This window comes from Leptonotus elevatus, chromosome 12 (assembly GCF_054856555.1).
Source record: "Leptonotus elevatus isolate MCC_2025b chromosome 12, RoL_Lele_1.0, whole genome shotgun sequence".
Lineage (NCBI taxonomy): Eukaryota > Metazoa > Chordata > Actinopteri > Syngnathiformes > Syngnathidae > Leptonotus > Leptonotus elevatus.
This window is the reverse complement of record NC_141250.1, coordinates 13,673,248-13,690,918: the sequence shown is the minus strand read 5'-3', so window position 1 is coordinate 13,690,918 and position 17,671 is coordinate 13,673,248. Positions and strand designations below refer to the sequence as shown.

The window sequence follows — 17,671 nt, the reverse complement described above, 5'->3', positions numbered from 1 at the left end:
CTGTACATATTGTTCCTTTTCGCAAAGAGCAGCATGAGTTCAAAGGTCCACTTCGAGACTCACACAGTCTGAGGCCACCTTGTGTGTCGTAAATCAAGTGTGTAAGTATGCGGGTAAGTACGCGGGAAAGCATCCTCTTCTCACGTCCTCTCGGTTAAACACACACGCGCGCAAAGAAAAACACAATCTTTATTTCTTCACAAAGCGAGGAAGAGAAGAAAAAAAACACACACACTGTCATCCAGTCTCAACTGTCTTCTAAACACACTCCCCAGAACACACACTGTCTTTCGACTGCCGGTGCCCTCGGAGCCGAACCCCCCACCAAGTGCGCATGCACACAAGAAAAGATTTCCTCGCACAAACACACACACAAGCAGATAAAGGCTCACGCTGCCAGAAGTGGTCCTCTCATCATCTGACATCATGACTTAATATTCGCTATCTATCTGACAGCGTCATGCGCGTTTATGGGCTGTCATCTGCGTTGGGTTCGGTTCAACCAAACACAGCTGGGCTTCTCATTCTGTATTCGCTGCCTATTTCTGGCTTTCACTTTGACATCTTCACTCTGTCTCCCTGTCACGATAACATGTTCATCTCCACATAAAATGCCTCCCGTTGTTTGACTACAGCTGTTTCTCCTCTCGCGTCTCGCTCTTCCGTTACAGCAGCCGTCGGAAAACAGGATGGTGAGCGCGCAGTAAAGCCCGTTCACCGGAGCCAAAGGCCTTGCAATTACTTGCTTGGGTACTCGTTTATAGACGTTTGCCTTGTTTTGTTTTGAGTGTTTTGCGTGTGCAGATTCATCATTTCTTCCTGGTCCCAAACTATTAAACGACAGACGCCTTCAGGGGTGAACAAGTGCGAATAAAGAAGCTCTCTGAATAACAAGAGAGCGATCAAGGCACTGGGCCAACTGGGGATTGAACCCACGACCAAATGGGGGTACCATATGAAGGCAGACCCGGTGAACCGATGCCCCACTAATGGCCTCAATACCAGTTAAATGATGGAAAAATGCCAAGAGGCCCCAAAAGACGTAATGGGATTGTAATTACAAGCGTGTGTGAGTGTGTAAAAAGTATAATTATAAAGTCTGACTCTGAGGATTTTGGGCTGCTGGTGGCTTTCTGATTTCCCTCGGTGGCCAGTGAAACATTTCCTCGATACGCTCATGTACACAAATACACACAGAGCTTTGTTCGGGGTCACCAAACAGAGTTGCAAATGTAGAACGGACTCTACTGTGACAAATGTTGTTTTACAACCGTTAAGTAATCGCAAATCCCTTTAGTGGAAGGCTACTGTGCATATTTGACACAGTGACCTTATGTTGAGCTGTCAATGTTGTTGTTTTTTGCTTTATAAAGAGGTTATAAACTTCCTCAAGATTTAATACTGGAAAGGCATTCTGACCTCTGTTCAGTCCAAACCAAATTGAACAAACTCATAGATGTTAACCTCGTGAGATTGAGATTGAGAGTTTGACTGTGAAATTAAAGAAAGGCGGTTTATTTTTATGTTTTTAAAGCCTAGATTAAAGTCCAAAACAAAACAAAGACACAAACAGACTAAACTTACATAAACAAGACTCTTAATAAGAACTATGAGTGAAAGCAAACAAATGATCCAACAAAGACTGCAGGGAAGAAGGGAACTAAGGCCCCGTCCAGACGGAAGCAAAGCCGGCTTCGTACCTCAAACAAATCTCGTACACGCAGAAGCATTTCAAGACTTGTGTGTGTCCAAAAGAAGACGCTGAGGACGTTTAACGGCTGTAATGTATATGCCAAGTCTGGAGTGGCGCTGTAGCGCAGCCACAGGGAGTTATAGGAAACCGTAGAAGAAGAATCAGCAGAAAAGACTAACAATTTTTTTTTCTAACTTTATTGCAACCTACAGAACAAATTTGGCTTTGCATGTATCGAAACAACGTGAAAAAGACGAACACAGGTGAAGTGACAATGGCGGGTAATTCAAGTACAACACCGCTTGATGAACGTGGAGGCTGCGCAAAACGACTACGACGCGGCTATCCGCCGTTGTTGTCGACAGAATTGGCGCATATGTCATTAATCTGCGACAATGCGTCGCCGTCGAGCTGCGACCATTACGTCATCACTGGAGGAGTATCCTGCCTCTGGTGTCCAGATGGACGCGTACGCGTTTTCAAATCTTTCCACTCTGGAGCCCGGTTTCAAAAGTGATCGGCTTCAAGCTCCGAAAACCGCGCCATCGTGTGGACGAACGGTCTAAACGGTAAGAAACTTGTGAGGATACATTGAAACTGGCTTTTGCGTGGGCGGGGCCTAAGAGGAAGCAACCTAAATAGTTAATGACAAACACCTGGACATGAGACAAGTCATGGCAGTGCTCTATGATTTACCAGTCCAGCTTGTAGTCCGTTTTAGGCCAAGGTCAGCTGTAACACTCCATATAGATAATTGATGCACTGTACTGAAGAAAATGATGTGATCACACTAAGATTATTTCTGCATAACCTGGTGCTTGTATACGCACACATTAACAAATGCGTTTTTGGCTCTGCAAGTGAGCATCCAATGCGAGGAGGTGTCAGGAGATATGTAGTTGCCCCTCATAAAAGGTCTTAAACTCCTCAATTTACTGTTAACAATCTCTCAAATGCTTGGGCAGCAATCAGCTAATGGATTGTGTGTATTTTGTGAAGGTTTGTTAATGAGCTGATGATAAAAAGACACAGCTGGCTGATACCGGGATCATGATTGAGTTCCATTCCTTCGGCAGCGATAGAGCCCCCAAGTTGGAGCGTGCTGTCGTAGTAAAGTCAGAAATATAGCAAATATTTGTAGCTCATAAATATCAGTGGTGGACCTGCAAAGCCTTTTTTACTGACCTAAACTTTGTGCTGTCAAATCAATCGAATCTGCTCTGGGCCTTTGAAATCAATAGTTCGTAATCAGTAAGTACAGGTACAGTGACTCAAACTATACAGTGCTAGTGATTGGACCGTTACTTTATCCAATCAGATTTCAAACATGTCCTCCCCATGTGCCGGCTAGCTGGGCCTCGATGACGACAGTATTTTTGCATCCGCTGGTTGGTTGGTTGGTTCAGAGCGAGCCAATTTCTACTGAGCAATTAAAAAAAACAACAACAACATCAATAAAGGTTTTGATGAATGCGCAAAGGAAATTTTAAGAACCGCTGATCTAAACTAACAATGGTTTGCAGGGACGCAGAATCTAAATCTGTGTGTCTGGCTCTCAAATTGGTTGGCGGCTAACCTCGGCACCTAGCGCATTAGCATAGATGCAGAGCATGAGCAGGAATACAACATGCTCGCCAACTAAAGAACAGGTGTGTCCGGTTGTGTGTGTGTGTGTGGTGTCGTGAGCCCATGGGTCCTCCTTCAGTCAGCCAGCAAGGACCAGTGCAGACACACTGAATTATTCAAAAGTCTATGCTGTGCGTCTTTTGTGAGTATGTGTGTGGACAGAGTTATAAAATAGTAAAACATCTTCCATCTCCTCGCATCTCATCACGCGCGCGCAGACGCACACTATGGGACACGGGGGTGTGTGTGTTTGTGTTCATCCCAAATGTTTTATAAAGGAAATGATACATGACTACCTGATAATTTCCCCATTTGTCCTTTTCCTCTCCATTTCCTCACAGAGCGTCTTCATTTATCACGTCTTTTTTTTTTTTTTTTTACCTCAGCCTCCCTCTTGATTCCCTGCCTTCCTCCCCGTGTTCTCGCACTTGTCCTTTTATTTTCTTTCCCCCCTCTTCACCTCCACGCAGGCTACGTTCCGAGGTCCAGCGGATCTATCTGGAGACATCTGCGCAGGCAACACCCTCGTCTGCTATTCTCATTATTCCCCCTTCTGCTCCCTGGCGCCATTCGCACTCCCATCCATCCATTGCAACCTCATTTTGCTCCCAACTGCACCCCCCCCCCACCAACCCCCCTCGCGTGTACTTCTGCCGCTTTCCTTCTCTCACTTGTTCCCAGGAAACTTTCTAGCGCGGGCTTTCTGACAAGCTCTGTCCACTCTATCAGTTTGGTGGACTGCTTGATCTTTTGTTTGCGTTGCTCTTACTTTCCAGCAAGTCACAGCCTTTTCCATATTTTTCATCTGGTTTACATTAGGCCCTTCATTGATCAAATACGTTAGCGATCACACAAATCATTATCGCATGTGACAGTTGCACCTCCCCTATGGGCTCTCCCCCAGATATGAGCATTCATTCGTCTTTATATAAGCTTGCATTGCGCCTTTATTCTTAAGCCTGTAATAAACAATTGCAATTGGGATAAGTGCTTGGTAGTAAGGGCAGAATCAGCTAATGCTCATTATAGGTTGACCTTATTTTATGTTTCTTGCTCATAAAATACAAATGGCAACAATTCTGCGAGATTAACGCGCAGTCGTTTATTCCAACGGCATAAACTTCCCCATTGTCTATTAGCAGATTTAAGGTAATGGAAAAGCTGAGAGGTGGACAAGAAGGGGGGGGGGGATAATGCAAATGAGGGCGGGAAGAGTGTGCATGAGTGTACAAGAGGGAAGCCCTGATGGATGGAGATTTAGAGAGAAATCGAGAAGGGGTGAATAAATAAAAATGTCTGGCATGTGGCCACTTAAAGGACTTTAATTTTTTTCTACATGTACGAGCCTATAGTTGATCTCTAAGGCTTGTAGTAAAACACTTATTTTCTCATCTGTCATTCATATAAAGGTACATTCTCAAACTAAATGCTTCCATGTGAGCCTGTTGTAATGGGATCCAGATTTAAAAAAAAACAAATCTTTTTGACCACTGCTGTTTAATGATTTATGCATCATAGCGGCTTACGCCATTTAGAATGCCGCTGCTTCACCATGTGAGGTATGTCAGCTAAGAAGAAGAGCCATCGGGCGCCGGCTCATACAAAGATGTCATCAACAGATAAATTGTCAGCGGGTTCTCTCTCGTTAGCTTTGTCCAAAATAGTTGCTTCATTTTTTATGACTTCATCAATAACACTGCAGCATTAAAACCAGTGGGAACAGTATAATCTCACAAATGAAAGAAGTAATGACCCTGAGCGGAACATTTACATGACAATGGCCAAGAAAAGTTTTTTTCTTTGCATTTTGGAAAGTTTCAAAACAATCCCCAACCACAAGGACTGTTAAAAGTAAAACGTTGGGCCAGTAGTTAACAATGGAACATTGTAAAGGAATTTGATCTGAAAGTGCCATCTAAAATCTGGCATTGGCCCACCATTTTTGTTTTGGTTGTACATGCCAAGATCTCTTATTTGTCCTCCATTCTGCGTACCGGTAGTATAACAAACGGCTTTTTGAGATCCGTTTTCAGTTTGCTGTTGTTATGTTGAGTAGGCTCGAGACATTAATAATCCAGCATTTCTCCCCTTTCCAATCATGTCCGGAAATTTTGGGGCAGGATTATTTGGGTTTTCCTGTTGGCCAGTGCACGACGAGGGAAGAAAGTTATTTTAAACTTAAAAGGAAAACCTTGCCATAGATTGACGCGGCTGAATATGTTTTATATGTGTATATGTCAGTCTTGATATGTTTAAAAAAATATATATATATGATAAAAAAGTGAACAATTAGGAACCAATTTGTATTGATTCAGGATTCGGTGGTTGAATGGTAAACAAATATGTAAATTTGAGGTTTGAGTCCTGCCACTAGTATTTTTAAATGCAAACAATGAATGAGAGCCGAACAAGTATGCTACGGTAGTTTTGTTTATTATGCAGCCCCGCCCCCGCCCCCGCCCCCTCCCAGTATGGCAAGTAAGGAAGAGCATACTTGGAAGCACCATTATTATTCAAAAACGTCCCTGACTCATCAGAGCTCCTCCAAGATGGTTGTAGGAAGCAATATGTGTGAGTGGGTCTGTTTTTGTGGTTGCGTGTGTATGTGTACAATACGACGGAAGGATATTATCACCATGTAAGCCCCTCCCCCCCAAAAGACTTAACTCAGGCAAAACATGAGTAACACACGCTCACCCCATCTGTGTCGCTGTCAGCATTCATCTGTGAAACAGCTTTCCATGGTTATGGCGGAATCAAGCCGGATTATGAGTGCTGGTACAACCACAAAACATCATCATCAAACTTGCTTCTTTCCATTTAGACTTTGAGTCACCCACAGGCTTCATCAATGAAAAATTCAATCTACAAAGCCTTTTTACCATCCCTCAATATGATGTTTTTTTCCTTGAACTATCCTTTTAAAGGGGAAGTCAACCACAAAATATTTTGACAATTATTTTTTCTATGCAGCCCCACTGGTCTAAATATGGTGTTCTGGTTAATACTGCGTTAGTGGAATATGAGTTAAGCAGCAAAAGCCAGTCGACAGCAAGTGGCAAAATGGCCGCCCCACTGAGATGAATAAAAATGGTTGGATTTTGCTTCATTACTCTTATTCCAAAAATGGTATACTGTATTAATCAGGAATGTCACGTTCAGACAAGTGAGGCTAGGTTGCCCTGTTCTGAGCCTTAGATCATCTGTTTTGCTTTGGTTTGAATGTTTGTTTATGCACTTTTATTTATTTTTTGTGTGTCGGTGGGCTGGGGATTTGTTTTTAAACTATGTAAAGCACGTTTTTTGTATGAAAAGGGATATACAAATAAAAATTGATTGATCGATCGAACGGTTGATATAACATATTATTGTCAAGAAATGTTTACGGTTGACTTCCCCTTTAACTCATTCACTCCTAGTCATTTTCACTGAAGCAATCCCCTTTGCTCCCAACTGGTTTACTGGATTTTGACTGATTTTGCAAGGCCCACAGAATATTGTGTTCTACTGTTATAAAAACATGGAACCTACCAAAAGAACGATTAGAGTATCTTCTTTCATGAGGAAAATAAAAGTATATTTCTATGTGTTTCCGTTTTGCAGCAATTAGCAATAGAATATAACTACGTTTAATCATTAATCACAAATCTGTGGGGGAAAGAGCTTTTTGCGACATGGCCCTGGTTGTTGTCTTATACTCTGCCTCCACCTGCTGGCCATTTTTGTAATAGCTACCTGTTGCTTTAAGCGACCTCTTCAAGTCAGAGGCTGCATTAAAACCTTCTGTATGCTCTAGCATTAAAAAAAAATAATCATAAAAATGTAAATATGTTTTTTGGACAATGGCACTATTTAAAATAGAAAGTTTGTACACCTTTTTTGGGAGCAAATGAGTTAAGCAACCTTAATCGTTTCCCTGGCCATTACAAACCTTTTGGGATCTGCAACTCAAAAAAAACATCAAGCATGCTTTCATCGCTTCTCTTGTTTCCCCCCCCTTAGGAGTTTTGAGAAGATTTCGTCCGGATGTTTGTACGTCTTTGCATGAGTGTTCCTGACGGTTTTACAGCCTAGCGCTAGACATGGTGTCAGACCGCAGGACAAAACGTGTGGACCGCTAGCACTGGAAGAACGTCGGTGATGGTTAAAACAGCCACAACCACGGGACCAGCGCAGGAATGCTTTTTCCATTTCACCGCGGTGGCAGTGATTTTAAGACCTCTGACAGCATCTGCTTGTGTTCTTCACAGCATCCCTAGACTGTTGTGCAACTCGGATGCTTTAGAGAAACAGCTTAGAAGAGCGTTCTTTTTGGTTGACAATAATCAGAACTTTTCACAAGTAAGTAACGGTAACCAGATGTGATGGGAAAAGCAGATTGTGCAGTGTGGTCACATGCTATGATGTAAGGTATCATTATAAGTTGGGAGACGTGTGCTTGGTCGTAAAAAAAAAAAACCACCTAAATTAAGCCAAATGAATGACGGCGGCTGTAATTGCAGACAGACAGGTTGGATTTTTTGGATTGTGGTCAACTTGTTGCTGAATATTCCATCTCATATTTCCTTTCAGCCATTAGCGCACATGCCCGTGTCTCGGCCTGTGTGTCGCCCAAGAGCATCCGCACTATTTGTAGTTGCCATTTTTCCGACCCGCACTGTGGAAGGATTATGTGAGTGTGGGTGGGCTCTGACCTTACCTTATGATTCTTGCCGTGTCTGTAAACCATCCAGTCCTCGCCATTGGTGCTGACCTCCAGTTTGAAAGTGGTCACATAGTAGGACTTTTGCGTCTCCTTGGAAATGGCGCCCTGCATGGCGATGCCTGTGATCACCTTCAATGTGTAGAGGTCCACCTGTTAGCCGGGGGGAAAAAAAAACATCAGGATAAAATTTGGCTATTGAGTTACTGAGACCCTAAAGGATGACAAATTACAACCTGCTGGGGTGAGATTTTACACAGAAAATAATGTGACATTACAGCTTCTAGCCATGCAAATGCTCAACAAAATTCAAAGGGGGGGTCAACACCCCCAAAATTTCTTGACAATAATATGTTCTACACAGCCCCACTAGTCAAAATACAGTATTCTAGTTAATAATGCGTTAGTGGAATATGAGTTAAGCAGCAAAATCCAACTGTTTTTATCCAGCTCAGGGGGCGGCCATTTTGCCACTTGCTGTCGAGTGAAAATGACATCATAGCTGCTTAGGTCTCAGGTAACAACAAATCACAGCTCAGCTTCAGAAAACAGGTGAGCTGTGATTGGTTGTTGCCTCAGTCCTTGAGCAACTGTGATGGCATCTTCAGTTGACAGCAAGTGGTAAAATGGCCACCCGGTGAGACGGGGGAAAAAACGGCTGGATTTTGCTTCATAACTCACATTCCACAAATGTAATATTAATCATGATGTCATGTTTAGACTAGCGAGGTCACATATAACATATTATTGTCAAGAAATGTTTTAGGGTGACTTCCCCTTTAATGGTGAGCATCACTGGAAGATAACCTATAATAAACAGGCAGACAGTATTTTAAGGAAATCTATTACGAGGGCGCACAAAAACCAACCAACAAACAAACGAAAACATGACTTCCTTGTTTGGTAAAACTTGCCCTCATAGAACGGAAGGTAACGTAAACATAAAAACAAGTCTTGCGTCTGTGCTAATCTACATTTAACCTAATTAAAATTCAAGTCCGTGACTCCGAATCCTTAAACTGTCAACGGGCCCTCACAATGAATGTCTTAAAGTGTTGAAACTGCCTGAAGGTAGACATAAACATGCAAATACAGACATCAACTATTCAGCAACCATTTCTCACCTTCCCCATTCTGCTTTATGCTCCTCATCCCTCTCTCTGCCTCGCCTCGTTCTGTCTTTTGGCAGATCGATAGTGATGACCAGGGGCTCATTTTAATTTCCTGCCATACAATAGCTATAATCACCTCTGCGGCCTGATTGTGGATGCTACGCTGCATGCGGGCCCTGCTGTTAATATATGCGGCATTTTACCTCAACTGCAGTTTCGACCTTGCGTCTGCTCTTTGTCCGAGCTCTTTATGCATTAGGGGCAGAGTATAGTCTCGAAATGACTTTCAGTCACCTTTTAACTATTTTGTATATGAGGTTGATATAAGGGAGGATTCATTTCTTTGAATGTTTCATTTCATGCAAACTAAATGGCTGGCATTCAGATGAGGATAATGATAACTGATGACTAAAACAACAACACGAGAGATGTTGGAAAGCATATGCTCAGTCACAATATGTGATGTGTATATTATGCGTGTGAACGCTGAGCGGCCCACCGGGGTACCATACGCCTCACCAGGGGAGGCAAAATGCTGCGTTTGTTACCTGTCAGGAAGACAGGTGTTTTAGACTACTCCCACCACACACACACAAACACACACACACACACACACTTGCTCACTTAGGCCCAGACAGAGATCCACCAAGACACCTAATCAATAGTCCTGAGCTGAGGAGAAGAACACATAAGAGGGGGTGAGAAGAGGTGAGGAGTGAGTGAGAAAGGAGGTGAAGACCAAATAAGAGCGAGAGCCGAGAGATAGAGACGGATGCTAAGTGAAGCTTCCCTGGAAAGAATACTCATCAATCACGCAACTGTTGGAATAACGCAGCCAGCAGCACTCACATCATCAATCTGCACCAAGCCTCACACTGGACCACAATGCAAGAGCAATAGAACAGAGCGGAAGCCCCTTTCACGCTGCCTATTAAAATCAGCAAATTTTCAAAGTTGAAGTCAACCTACACATTTTCAGGTTTCGGAGGTCGTAATAGAGGTACAAAAGAGGTGGGATGGTACCTGTGCGAAAAGGAATTGAGAAAATCTGGGGTGCACCTGCATATGTTTCGCTTTGTTGGGATCTGTTTGAAAGACTGAAAAAGGCTGCCTCTACCATAACGGTGGGAAAGAAGCTTGTTCGGGTTGGCGTGGCAAAGCATGCTTGAAATGTACACACACATACACAAACACGTCAAACTCACACACAAAGGTTATTTTAGTTAACTGAAACTAAGAAAATAACTAAAATTCCAAAAACATTTTTGGAAACAAAATAAAATAAAAATAAAAATGAAAATGCTTTTTTTTTTTTTAAACGAAGATTAACTGAAACTACATTTTATGTTTACAAAACAAACTAAAACTAACAATAATATATATAAGTTTTCATCTTTGGTAATTAATTTAATACATGAGGCTTTGTGGCTGATTTTAAATGTGATTTAAGTACATTTATTTCGATATTAACTAGGGATGCACGATAATGCTATTTTCAACCGATACCGATAAACCAATCATTTTGAAAGTGCCGATGTCGATAATCGATAAGTAAGCCGATAATTGTTTGCAAAATTAACTTGAATACAAATATACTTTCGATATTAACTAGGGATGCACGATAATGCTATTTTCAACCGATACCGATAAACCAATCATTTTGAAAGTGCCGATGTCGATAATCGATAAGTAAGCCGATAATTGTTTGCAAAATTAACTTGAATACAAATATACTTTCGAGTCCTACTATACGTCTAACATGTACAAATACGTTGAAAAATTGTGTAAAGCACCATGAAGCTGAATTGTATTGATCTATCTGCTTCAAAGACAACCAGTAACTCATTTTGATTTTGCCAAAACAGCCATGTCAGATGTCAGATCAGATGACGTCGCTCCTAGGTGACAATTTTGCAATGTTTGACTTTTGGCTCCAATGGCTCGCCTTGCCTTTTCATTTAATTCAGTCGAAATGGAACAATAAGTGCGTTGTTGTTTTTTTCCCCATTTTATTCAATCTTGCACACAAGTAATACACAACATTTTCTAAAAACAAAAATACTAAAACTAACTAAAACCTGTGATGGGTTGCGTTGAGTTTTGGTTAGTTTTGTTGCAATCATGAGTTTGTTTTTTGTTTTGATTTTGTTCTCAACTTTCTTTAGTCAGTCATAATCTGTGTTTTGTTTTGTTATCCTTGTGTGTCTCCCCCGGTCTCGTCAAGCCTGATCATGTCCACCTGTGCTTGACTGCCCTTCCACGTGTCGTGTGTCAACCAATCAGTGTCCTCAGCCACTTGTGTCTTGCCCAGGTGTGTCTTGTTATGTCAATTAGTGTTAGTGTATTTCGTCTCTTGTTTCCTGTCTGTCCTTGTCGAACCATTTATTGTTTGTATCTAGACTTTGTTGTTTTTGTTTTAGTTACCAAGTACCTTGTTTGGCCTTTTGTTTTATTTGATTCAATGAACCCCCCCTCCCCAAAAGGGCCTCCTCGCTGCCTTACTTCCCTGCACTTGGGTCCACAACCATGCCAAACCTTGACAAAACTAAACTAAAACTAAGCATTTTTTAAATAAATAATAACACCCTGAAAACTAAATAAAACTGACTAAATACATAAAAAAAACCTCAATATAAAATACAAACTAACTTAATGAAAATACCAAAACTTTAATAACCCTGTCACACACATAAGGTGCAAGAATGAAGTATACTGGACAGGCATGATGGCATTTCTGACAGCTGCTTGTCAAGGCAGGAGCCGTTTCCCCCGCTCACGTACACACCAGCGCAGCAACACACAAACGCGTACAGCTACACACGGCCGGGTGTTAACGCAGGCAAACAGCTGAGGGTCTCAATGGAACGCTGCAGCCTCAGAACAACCCGAGTGGTCAGCAGCGGAGGCAGACGGAGAGACAGCACGAGAGGTCGCCTCCAGTAAAAGGTACATTTCCAGCCAACTGTCACAAACTATTAGAGTCCGACGAATGAATGAACGGGTGCCATAATGACATCCAGTGAACACATGAAAGGGGCAATAATGTCAACAGCTGACATGGTTTGATGCCTGTTCTTCATTTGCATTTGGGCAAATATATCAGCCAGTTAAGTGCGATCCGTTATCTCCTTGGACAGTAAGACGGGAAGGAAGTGCAGACTGATGGGACCTTGACCTCATGGCTACTTCTTGGCTGCAGTCCCTTCCTGTGTTTCATGTGCAAGACGTCGGCCACAGTGGAGTTTGACATTTGCTACTGCAGGGCTATTACTTGTAGTTCACATCCATCATTGTTTTCATACAGCTGTATTAGAAGGTTGTGGTAATATCCATTAATCTGCTTTTTGTGTCCTTTTGGCTCCTAAATAAAATTAAAAAGATGTAAAGAATTCCGTTCGTTGAAATGAGACTACAGAGAGCCCAAGGCTCGCATGCATGAATAGGTTTGTTGTTGTGATACTTTAATCAGGGGATATGCGAGTGAATGTTTGCGTTCTGGTTATTCATTTCTTTGTTATTTAAGTGCGAGCACGCTCCACTAGTTTGTCAGAAATCAATTAATTAGACATGCACGGCTGCACGGATCTCCTCGGGATTTTCTCTATCAAAGTGAGGAAGTTAAAACCTATACTGTCATTTACTTGTCCAAAGTGAGATCGGGGATACTATTTTTTTGCGTGGATAGAAAACAAACAGAATGTGTCGAAACTATGAACAAAACAACATCTGGACTCAAGTTAATCAAAGTCTGCTGTCATGTGGGGCTCCTCAGTGTTGTCATTTTCACTTTCTGTGCTTATTCTAATCGATGAGACATTATCATGCTTAATATCACACTAGATCTCAGCGTACCTAACGAGATTGTAGTCAAAGACCAAATCAATTTTAAAGAATGAGATCCATGTTGTAGGCAAATATGAAGTCTGGATTGGGGTCCAGAGTTACAACCAATTGGTACACAAGCCATAACTGAGCCGTACTCTTTCAATAACAAAAGGAGAAGTCATCCATCCATCATCTGAACCGCTTATCGTCATATTAAATATTCGTATAGAAATACTTCTACGTCATGAATACAAAACGTACAAAACAGTGTGGCCGTAGCTAAGTGTGCCTTTTAATGCCACATGGTGGCATTTTTTTAAAAGCCTGTATTCCAACGGCCGGAACGAATTGTGTTCAAGCAAATTTTCATGCAAATTCCTGTTGTGTTTTTTAAGTTTTAAGGACAAACAATTCCCTCGTGTTAGTTTACATGGGCATCAGAGGGGAGGATGTCATTGAAAATGCATTAGAAACAAATCAAGATCTTGTAAATCATCTAATAAAGAAGCATACTTGGGCTGCCTTTGGGAGGCTAAGAGAAGGTGACACCCAACAAGATAATCTATTGTTTACAGAAGGGGTGTCACGGAGGAGGGCCTCGTTGGCTGCGCGGAATCCATTTCTATCCGAGCGGAGCGTGAACCCCACACTCCCTTCCCCTCCCCCCGCCCCGTGAACCAGACAAGCTCATAACTCAGGCTTGGCAAGTGGCTGGCACAAAGTTGGCACTGTGATGGAACACAGTAAACAATGCCTTACTGAGGCATCGAGCTGCTAAACCTTGATAACACCACACCACCACCCACTCTCGCTCTCTCCGTCCTACTGGTACAAATATAGCAATAGAAAGTTATTATGTGTGACCTGCCAGCGCAAGGACAACTATGCTGCTAAAATAACAATGCAATCTCTTTTCAGGTGAGATTTCTATTTTGATATGAATAGGATTCTGCAATCCAGGAATATGGCTGCGCTCGTGCTATTTTTGAAGGCAAAAATGACTTTTGCCTCTATCAGAATGCCATGTGGTCAAAAGTGTTTGCGCTGTACCTGTATGTACTCTCTGTTGCTGTCCTCATTGGGCGTCCATCCGTTGTTGTTGTAGTGGAGTCTGGCCTGATGTGGCAGCCAGTTTTCATCATAAAAACTCGATGAAGCTGTGATCTGTTCATCGGTGATCTTTCCACTTTCCATGCCAAAAGCATTGCTGCAATGGAATGCTGTGAGCAAAACAGATATTTAGTATGGGAATTTAGTAAGTAAGTAAGTCAATAAATACATAAATACATAAACACATAAATAAATGAGATTCTCATCAACTTACTTTCACTGACTTCCTTGTGCGTCATGTTGTACCGCGCCGAGAAGCCGTCTTTAGCCACAGCCATGTCGGTGTGGAAGGAAAGAGAAAGAATCCCAGTAGATGATTGGATCTCTGGTGGTACCATGGTCCCGCAATATCGACCAATCAGTGGGCCCACTGGGAATCAGAAATAATGAAACCGTTTCAATCAATTTTGACAATTAGAAAGTTGCCACAAGTGACGCAAATGCATTCAATCCACTTAACCAAGTCTCTTGGGTAATTAGCACTATAGTTACACCTTGACATATGTATTTATTGAGTAGGGAAGGCAGAAAGCTTCAAACATTGAGCCCCAATTCCATAAATCCACAGCTTTAAATCAAGTCACATTTGACGTCAGAAGCAGCAAACTACTTCATTGCCAGAATAAATCACCAAGTTGGTTTATAGATAGATAGGTAGAAAGAGAGAGAGAGAGAGAGAGAGAGAGAGAGAGAGAGAGAGAGATATGAAAAGGAAAGATAAAACACACAACCCCTCATGCGCTAGCAAGCTAACTGAACACAGAAAGCTAACACTAGCTAGCTTAGAAGCTAGCTATTTTGTAAAACAATATAGAAAACAAGCTAAATTGTTAAGATGTTTTCATTTGATTTGTGTCATGAAATACCACTTAAATATTTAAACCGACTACTTGAACGATGATGAATGCCAACAGAGGAATTATCCGTCCTGGTTGACAGTTCACATATACAAACAACTGCATTGTCTTCTTCCAACTACTCAAAAGTAGAAAGTCATCATTGGGACTATTACTAGTAGCATTAATAACACCAAAATAAAAATAAGAAACCTCAAAACATCTCAGATTCCAACCATTTTCTCGGCATTTTGACAAAGTTATAGTAGTTCTATATTGGCACCATCTATAAATCCTCCTTTTCATTTATCAACTTGCTTTCCTTCTTGGATTGTATCCCTCCCCCAACCTCTCTAATTCTGTGCTCTGCTGAAATATAGTCAGGGCCACACCTTTCCCTGTCACCACCTCCCTTCCGATCATTCATCCCCTGCAAGGTAGGCTGTTCGTGGCTGCACACTGTACACTTTAATCGTGTGTGTGTGTGTGTGTGTGTGTGTGTTTGCACGCGCGCATGTGTGCGTGTAAATTCAAGGACCTAAGTGATGCATCTACTGTCGTCTTCTCTGAAACAGCAACTTGTATATGTCAACAACAAACAGATGAGCAAGATCTCGGGCCCTGGGGTGCACGTGTGTGTATGCGTGAGCGTGTGCGTGTTTGTTGTGAAGGGTCCTAAGCAAAGATAGCACATAAATACGCGCTGAATGCTCCTCACACACGTGTTGAAGCTTCTGGAGGAGGTAGAAGATGAGAAAACAGCCAGACATCGATCAGTGCTATTGATTTTTTTTCCCCATTTTGGAATGGGTGGATATTTGAAATAGGCCTCTTGAGCAAACAATAGTAATAACTCTTCTCCTAATAGCACTGTGAGGGAAAAAAAAACACTTAAAAAAAAAAGCACAAATTATCTTAAGAACAGTCAAGCTTTATGGTACACAGCTAAAAATGTATGACTATCATTGTAATCTAAAAAAATAATAATAATAATAATTACAAATAATTAAAAATTTAAATAAAAAAATAAAAAACCAATAAAAAATAATAAAAATAAAATAAAATAAACTCATAAGTGCTGATTTGCACACATGCAAGTTATGTAGCTCAAGCATGCTCACTTGTCATGATCTTTTCCTGCCTTTCTTGTCCTGTGGAAGAACTCAAACTGAAAGTCCTTCACCTCTTGATCTCAGCCATTGGATTTCCTTCCCGTTAAACATCCTCCAAATTCATTCCACTTTCCTTTTTAAACCTTTGTGACGATTGTCTCATCTTCCCTACAACTGATACAAGTTCTATACAAGTTTTCACCTCAAAAAACAAAAACAAAATAAAGACTGCAATAACAGTAACTTTAACTGCATTGTTTCGTTTGTATGATCCTGTCAACTGACCTATTTGTGCTATTTTCACCTTTTTAGAGTTGTTGTTCCATTATAGTTTGTACTTTTGGAGCAGAATGGTCAACAGTTACGACAGAACTATTTATGTTCCAGTTTGAATTGTCCTTCTTGTAATTCTACTCGCCTTCCCATTTTCTTCTCTCTCAACCTCTTTCTGGAGGCAAACCAAAGGCCTTCTGGCCTCCATTTATTCATCTTAACACATCCTTTGTTTTTTTTTCCCTTCTGCTTCTGCTTTCTTTCCTCTCTTTTCCTCTTCCATCTCTTGAAACTGTATCCAGTCTTTTTGCGCAGAGGATTTGTCCCTCTCAACTCTCTCCAGTAATTCCAGCAGCAAGAACAGAAATATCCTAACCCCCTCACCTATTTTATTTTCTCTCTCGCTCCCTCCACTCAACAGCTCTCATTTTATTTTCCCCACGAAAACATATGCGCTTTCTCCAAGGTAGGTGCCAACATTTTGCCTGGAAGCTCAGCTTTTATCAACCAACGCAAAGCTACTAAAATAGTTGGCATTCCAAGTAAATCGATACAGATGTAGGCAGGGAGCAGCACTTTTCATTTCACTTCACTAAGTGGAGTCCACCGCAAAATGGCTGCAACATCATTAACACATTACTGTGCTAAACTCTTTAACCACTTATCTATTCTCTTTTTTTTTTTATCACACTTGCTATCATTAGGGTTGTAGGTGAGCTGTAGCCTATCCCAGCTGCATTTGAGTGAGAGGCAGGGTATGCCCTAATTAGTTAAATTACATTAAAAACACAAATCGGACAAATGGCACATACTTCATTACATTTAGGTGAAGATCTGGATTAAGGTGACATTTATGCTTAGTTTTAGTGTATTATATCAATAGTACTTTATACCTCTCAGAATCAAATATAATTTAGCCGGAGGTTGTGGGTTCGAGCTTCAAACCTTGTGACCATGTTGAAGTGTACTTGATCAAGACACTGAGCCTCTAATTTTGCCCCGAGAGGACCTGGAAGTGCCTTGCATTGCAGCAGACTCCCACTGAAACGAATGGAATTGGGAATGTGTGTGTGAATGGGTGAATGTAAGGCTTTGGTCAATATATGAGTGCTATGTAAAATGCAGTCCATTTGCCATTTATTTACCATTTTGTTAATAGATTTGCCTTGGCAGAGGTCTATGTGTAACGGATGGGAGTTTATGTTAGAAGGTGCTGGCCACTGAGTTAGAATTATTGCACTCAAGTTTTGGTAACACTTAACTCATTTGTTCCCATTTTTTTTTTTAAACGTCCTATTTTAAATATTACCATGGTCCCCCAAAAACATATTTATAGTTTTTTTTTATGTTTGTTTGTTTTTTATGCTAGGGCATACAGAAGG

General features: G+C 41.4%; 1 protein-coding gene across 4 annotated transcripts in view; it reads right to left on the bottom strand.

Annotated features, from left to right (window-relative positions):
- LOC147164657 (neuropilin-2-like) overlaps positions 1-17,671 on the bottom strand; it is a 92,353-nt gene that overhangs the window by 42,759 nt on the left and 31,923 nt on the right. For all 4 annotated transcript variants that reach the window (XM_086090969.1, XM_086090972.1, XM_086090970.1 and 1 more), the window contains exons 5-7: positions 14,283-14,438; positions 14,009-14,178; positions 8,019-8,174 (exon numbers count right to left, since the gene is read on the bottom strand). In XM_086090969.1, coding sequence (XP_085947095.1) covers positions 8,019-8,174; positions 14,009-14,178; positions 14,283-14,438 — 482 coding nt within the window. The remainder of the gene's footprint in view (positions 1-8,018; positions 8,175-14,008; positions 14,179-14,282; positions 14,439-17,671) is intronic.